This window comes from Oncorhynchus gorbuscha, unplaced genomic scaffold, assembly GCF_021184085.1.
Source record: "Oncorhynchus gorbuscha isolate QuinsamMale2020 ecotype Even-year unplaced genomic scaffold, OgorEven_v1.0 Un_scaffold_1985, whole genome shotgun sequence".
NCBI lineage: Eukaryota > Metazoa > Chordata > Actinopteri > Salmoniformes > Salmonidae > Oncorhynchus > Oncorhynchus gorbuscha.
In genome coordinates, this window is record NW_025746611.1 from 82,978 (window position 1) to 89,829 (window position 6,852).

The following is a 6,852-nucleotide window of genomic DNA, read 5'->3' on the forward strand; positions in this document are numbered from 1 at the left end:
AGGGTCCTTAGCTTAGTGATGAGCTGTGAGGGGACTATGGTGTTGAACGCTGAGCTGTCGTCAATGAACAGCATTCTCACAATAGGGTTCCTTTTGTCCAGGTGGGAAAGAACAGTGTGGAGTGGGTCTAGGGTTTCTGGGATGATGGTGTTGATGTGAGCCATGACCAGCCTTTCAAAGCATTTCATGGCTACAGGGTGGTAATCATTTAGGCAGGTTACCTTCGCTTTCTTGGGCACAGGGACTATGGTAGTCTGCTTGAAACTTGTAGGTATTACAGACTCAGTCAGGGAGAGGATGAAAATGTCAGTGAAGACACTTGCCAGTTGTTGTGGTAGTGATATTGTTGGTCTGACTGGTTTGTCTGGCTCCTATTCCATGGTTTTATACTGTAGTAGGAAGGTAGAAGGTTTGACAGACTCCTATTCCATGGTTTTATACTGTAGTAGGGAAGTAAAAGGTTTGACTGGCTCCTATTCCATGGTTTTATACTGTAGTAGGGAGGTAGAAGGTTTGACTGGCTCCTATTCCATGGTTTTATACTGTAGTAGGGAGGTAAAAGGTTTGACTGGCTCCTATTCCATGGTTTTATACTGTAGTAGGGAGGTAAAAGGTTTGACTGGCTCCTATTCCACGGTTTTATACTGTAGTAGGGAGGTAAAAGGTTTGACTGGCTCCTATTCCATGGTTTTATACTGTAGTAGGGAGGTAAAAGGTTTGACTGGCTCCTATTCCATGGTTTTATACTGTAGTAGGGAGGTAAAAGGTTTGACTGGCTCCTATTCCATGGTTTTATACTGTAGTAGGGAGGTAAAAGGTTTGACTGGCTCCTATTCCATGGTTTTATACTGTAGTAGGTAGGTAAAAGGTTTGTCTGGCTCCTATTCCATGGTTTTATACTGTAGTAGGGAGGTAAAAGGTTTGACTGGCTTCTATTCCATGGTTTTATACTGTTAATTGTCTCACCGTTTCAAAGTCTGTCTTTATTATGTGTGACCAACAGGTCTTCATGGTTTCTATGTCCTGTCTTCACAATGTTCAATACATCACCCATTGATACGGTCTGGCTTCATCCTAGTGTTACCTGTTGATGGTGAAAGGTTGCCGTGACTGCTGTTGCTTGGGCATGCAGATGATGCTGGGAGAGGCACGGTTGGGGCTGCCCAGGCCCGAGCTGCCCAGGCTGTTGGTCCTGCCCCCACTAGGCATGCCCCCCACCATGACCTCCTGGCGCCCCACCTGCTGAGGGGTGTTCATCATGTTCCGCGTGTTCATGGGCAGGATGCCCCTACAGTGGAGGAGACACAGAGACCGTCATGGATATGATCAGGGTGGCGTGATCAGGACAACATGAAAAGCACGGGGTGGCAGGGTAGCCTAGTGGTTAGAGCGTTGGACTAGTAACCGAAAGGTTGCAAGTTCAAATCCCTGAGCTGACAAGGTACAAAATCTGTCGTTCTGCCCCTGAACAGGCAGTTAACCCACTGTTCCTAGGCAGTCATTGAAAATAAGAATTTGTTCTTAACTGACTTGCCTGGTTAAATAAAGGTAAAATAAAAATAAATAAACATCAGATAAAAAGAGAACGGAATAAGATTAGCTGATTCATCAAAACCTTGTTTTTATTAGGCACGATGAGTGATATTGACCTAGTAAAAACAACAGTCCTAACCCCATAGGGAGGAGCTCACCGGGCGGCTGACAGCCGCTCTGTCATGAACAACATGCTCCTTTTACCAAGCAACTAATGCATCAGTCGGCTGAATCAGGTTGGCAGAACCAGACATGCCGAGATGAATCCCAGAGCCAACTGGGTGACTGTTGTTGGAAATGGTCAGTACATGGCCTATAAGTGGAGGGGTGTACCTGCTTGGCGAGGGAGGAGTATGGAGGGACATTGTGGGGGCGACTCCAGAGGCAGGGGTAACGTGGCTCGGTAGCTGGTTGCCCTGTGGTAAGCTACGATTCAACTGAGCCGTGTTGCTCATGCCCCTCATAGGGAACCCTAGGGCACCTGCACGTCACAGACAACACAGACACACACAGGGGAGAAAGGTGGTTATAGTTGGGAGAAATACAGGCTTTAAAACAGTCAGCTATATTCCTTTATTCAGTAGACACACACAGACACACAGGGGAGAAAGGCAGTGGGTTAGAGTCGGAGATAAACAGGCTTTGGACTGGTAAGCTCTGAAGACGCTAGGCTATAGTCCTGTAAAATACTTGGGAGAAACAGAGATTGAGTATTTCAAGACCACAGCTGACAGGAGAAGCCCGATAGTGACAACATGGAACGGGGTCTAAAACCCAGAGGACTACTGTATTTACATTGATCTGTGTACCAAGGTCGGCCTCAATTACACTCAATTACACTTTCAACTCAGCCAATTCAATCCACTTCCTGCACTGAACAGGATATGGAGTTGACCGCAATCCTTTCCCGTAGAGCATTATATGCCATAGGTAGGACATATTAACCCAGCTAAAGGATCAGACCAGAGGCCGTGCGTTTAGTCCCAAATGGCATCTTATTCCCTATTAAGTACACTGACAGAATGCAGGCTAAGCAGCGACAGAATGCAGGCTAAGCAGCGACAGAATGCAGGCTAAGCAGCGACAGAATGCAGGCTAAGCAGCGACAGAATGCAGGCTAAGCAGCGACAGAATGCAGGCTAAGCAGCGACAGAATGCAGGCTAAGCAGCGACAGAATGCAGGCTAAGCAGTGACAGAATGCAGGCTAGGCAGTGACAGAATGCAGGCTAGGCAGTGACAGAATGCAGGCTGACAGAATGCAGGCAGCAGTGACAGAATGCAGGACAGAATGCAGGCTAGGCAGTGACAGAATGCAGGCTAGGCAGTGACAGAATGCAGGCTAGGCAGTGACAGAATGCAGGCTAGGCAGTGACAGAATGCAGGCTAGGCAGTGACAGAATGCAGGCTAAGCAGTGACAGAATGCAGGCTAGGCAGTGACAGAATGCAGGCTAGGCAGTGACAGAATGCAGAATGACATGCAGGCTAGGCAGTGACAGAATGCAGGCTAGGCAGTGACAGAATGCAGGCTAAGCAGTGACAGAATGCAGGCTAGGCAGTGACAGAATGCAGGCTAGGCAGTGACAGAATGCAGGCTAAGCAGCGACAGAATGCAGGCTAAGCAGCGACAGAATGCAGGCTAAGCAGCGACAGAATGCAGGCTAAGCAGTAACAGAATGCTAAGCAGCAATGGAGTGTTCAAAGCCATGCATGGATGGTGAAGGGACAGCAGACGAGCAGTGCTTACTTTGTGGCCCGTATAAACTGGCACCAAGCTGCGACAATTGACCTGACGACGATGGGGATGGAGATGCCAGCATCTGGAAGACAGGAAGCAGGAAATGCATGTTAGTGGAGATTCACTCACTTCTCTTCCAGGTCACTTACAAGAGAAGGAAACTGGTAGGGGGGGGGGTATTAAGTCAAAAGATCTTTTCCATTCACTTTACAAAGAAAGTCATCTGTTTTGTGGGATAAAATGGTATCTAATGTTAAACAAACAGGGCTCCCTTATGCTGCTCTTGTACAGGCTACGTCACCTACACTCAGTCAGACCAGACCAATTGGCTCTACTAGATGGAAGACAGCGTGTGTGGCTTTGTGTGGGCGAGCGATTTGCTGATGTCAACGTTGTGAACAGAGTGCCCCATGGTGGCGGTGGGGTTAAGGTATGAGCTGGCATAAGGTAAGGACAACGACCACAATAGCATTTTATGGATGGCAATTTGAATGCACAGAGATACCATGACGAGATCCTGAGGCCCATTGTCGTGTCATTCATCCGCCGCCATCACCTCATGTTTCAGCATGATAACGCACGGCCCCATGTCCCAAGGATTTGAACACAATTCCTGGAAGCTGAAAACGGCCTGCATACTCAAGACATGTGACCCCATTGAACATGTTTGGGATGCTCTGGATCGACATGTGGCGACAGAGTGTTCCAGTTGGCTGTCCGATATCCAGCGACTTCACCCAGCCATTGAAGAGGAGTGGGACAACATTCTACAGGCCACGATCAACAGCCTGATGTGTTGCTCTGCATGGAGAAAACGCTGGTCACACCAGATATACTGCCTGGCTTCTCTGATCCAGGCCCCTAACTATATATTTACTGTATTTATGACCAGATGAATATCTGTATTCTCAGTCATGTGAAAGGTGTATAGATTAGGACCCAGTGAATTTATTTTCAATTGACTGGTTTGTTATTATGGCTGTATCAGAGAAATATTTTGGAAATAGTTTCATGTTGCATTTATTTTTGTTCAGTGAAGATAGGGCATGGTTGGCTGTCATCAGGTAAAGGTGTATATGGTTGGCTGTCATCAGGTAAAGGTGTATATGGTTGGCTGTCATCAGGTAAAGGTGTATATGGTTGGCTGTCATCAGGTAAAGGTGTATATGGTTGGCTGTCATCAGGTAAAGGTGTATATGGTTGGCTGTCATCAGGTAAAGGTGTATATGGTTGGCTGTCATCAGGTAAAGGTGTATATGGTTGGCTGTCATCAGGTAAAGGTGTATATGGTTGGCTGTCATCAGGTAAAGGTGTATATGGTTGGCTGTCATCAGGTAAAGGTGTATATGGTTGGCTGTCATCAGGTAAAGGTGTATATGGTTGGCTGTCATCAGGTAAAGGTGTATATGGTTGGCTGTCATCAGGTAAAGGTGTATATGGTTGGCTGTCATCAGGTAAAGGTGTATATGGTTGGCTGTCATCAGTCATCAGGTAAAGGTGTATATGGTTGGCTGTCATCATGGTTGGCTGTCATCAGGTAAAGGTGTATATGGTTGGCTGTCTGTCATCAGGTAAAGGTGTATATGGTTGGCTGTCATCAGGTAAAGGTGTATATGGTTGGCTGTCATCAGGTAAAGGTGTATATGGTTGGCTGTCATCAGGTAAAGGTGTATATGGTTGGCTGTCATCAGGTAAAGGTGTATATGGTTGGCTGTCATCAGGTAAAGGTGTATATGGTTGCTGTCTGTCATCAGGTAAAGGTGTATATGGTTGGCTGTCATCAGTCATCAGGTAAAGGTGTATATGGTTGGCTGTCATCAGGTAAAGGTGTATATGGTTGGCTGTCATCAGGTAAAGGTGTATATGGTTGGCTGTCATCAGGTAAAGGTGTATATGGTTGGCTGTCATCAGGTAAAGGTGTATATGGTTGGCTGTCATCAGGTAAAGGTGTATATGGTTGGCTGTCATCAGTCATCAGGTAAAGGTGTATATGGTTGGCTGTCATCAGTCATCAGGTAAAGGTGTATATGGTTGGCTGTCATCAGTCATCAGGTAAAGGTGTATATGGTTGGCTGTCATCAGGTAAAGTGTGTATATGGTTGGCTGTCTGTCATCAGGTAAAGGTGTATATGGTTGGCTGTCATCAGGTAAAGGTGTATATGGTTGGCTGTCATCAGGTAAAGGTGTATATGGTTGGCTGTCAGGTAAAGGTGTATATGGTTGGCTGCTAAAGCTGTATATGGTTGGCTGTCATCAGGTAAAGCTGTATATGGTTGGCTGTCATCAGGTCTGTATATGGTTGGCTGTCATCAGGTAAAGGTGTATATGGTTGGCTGTCATCAGGTAAAGTGTATATGGTTGGCTGTCATCAGGTAAAGGTGTATATGGTTGGCTCATCAGTCAGTCAGGTAAAGGTGTATATGGTTGGCTGTCAGGTCAGGTAAAGGTGTATATGGTTGGCTGTCATCAGGTAAAGGTGTATATGGTTGGCTGTCATCAGGTAAAATATGGTTGGCTGTCATCAGGTAAAGGTGTATATGGTTGGCTGTCATCAGGTAAAGGTGTATATGGTTGGCTGTCATCAGGTAAAGGTGTATATGGTTGGCTGTCATCAGTCATCAGGTAAAGGTGTATATGGTTGGCTGTCATCAGGTAAAGGTGTATATGGTTGGCTGTCATCAGTCATCAGGTAAAGGTGTATATGGTTGGCTGTCATCAGGTAAAGGTGTATATGGTTGGCTGTCATCAGGTAAAGGTGTATATGGTTGGCTGTCATCAGGTAAAGGTGTATATGGTTGGCTGTCATCAGGTAAAGGTGTATATGGTTGGCTGTCATCAGGTAAAGGTGTATATGGTTGGCTGTCATCAGGTAAAGGTGTATATGGTTGGCTGTCATCAGGTAAAGGTGTATATGGTTGGCTGTCATCAGGTAAAGGTGTATATGGTTGGCTGTCATCAGGTAAAGGTGTATATGGTTGGCTGTCATCAGGTAAAGGTGTATATGGTTGGCTGTCATCAGGTAAAGGTGTATATGGTTGGCTGTCATCAGGTAAAGGTGTATATGGTTGGCTGTCATCAGGTAAAGGTGTATATGGTTGGCTGTCATCAGGTAAAGGTGTATATGGTTGGCTGTCATCAGTCATCAGGTAAAGGTGTATATGGTTGGCTGTCATCAGGTAAAGGTGTATATGGTTGGCTGTCATCAGGTAAAGGTGTATATGGTTGGCTGTCATCAGGTAAAGGTGTATATGGTTGGCTGTCATCAGGTAAAGGTGTATATGGTTGGCTGTCATCAGGTAAAGGTGTATATGGTTGGCTGTCATCAGGTAAAGGTGTATATGGTTGGCTGTCATCAGTCATCAGCTGTATATGGTTGGCTGTATATGGTATGGTTGGCTGTCATCAGGTAAAGGTGTATATGGTTGGCTGTCATCAGGTAAAGGTGTATATGGTTGGCTGTCATCAGGTAAAGGTGTATATGGTTGGCTGTCATCAGGTAAAGGTGTATATGGTTGGCTGTCATGTCATCAGGTAAAGGTGTATATGGTTGGCTGTCATCAGGTAAAGGTGTATATGGTTGGC

General features: G+C 46.0%; 1 protein-coding gene across 1 annotated transcript in view; it reads right to left on the bottom strand.

The window, feature by feature from the left end:
• Positions 1-3,361, bottom strand: part of LOC124024735 (CCR4-NOT transcription complex subunit 2-like) — a 54,085-nt gene extending 50,724 nt beyond the window's left edge. Inside the window, exons 1-3 of the mRNA XM_046338532.1 lie at positions 3,280-3,361; positions 1,867-2,014; positions 1,085-1,288 (exon numbers count right to left, since the gene is read on the bottom strand). Coding sequence (XP_046194488.1) covers positions 1,085-1,288; positions 1,867-2,014; positions 3,280-3,352 — 425 coding nt within the window. The 5' untranslated portion in view covers positions 3,353-3,361. The remainder of the gene's footprint in view (positions 1-1,084; positions 1,289-1,866; positions 2,015-3,279) is intronic.
• Between the last annotated feature and the right edge of the window lie 3,491 nt (positions 3,362-6,852).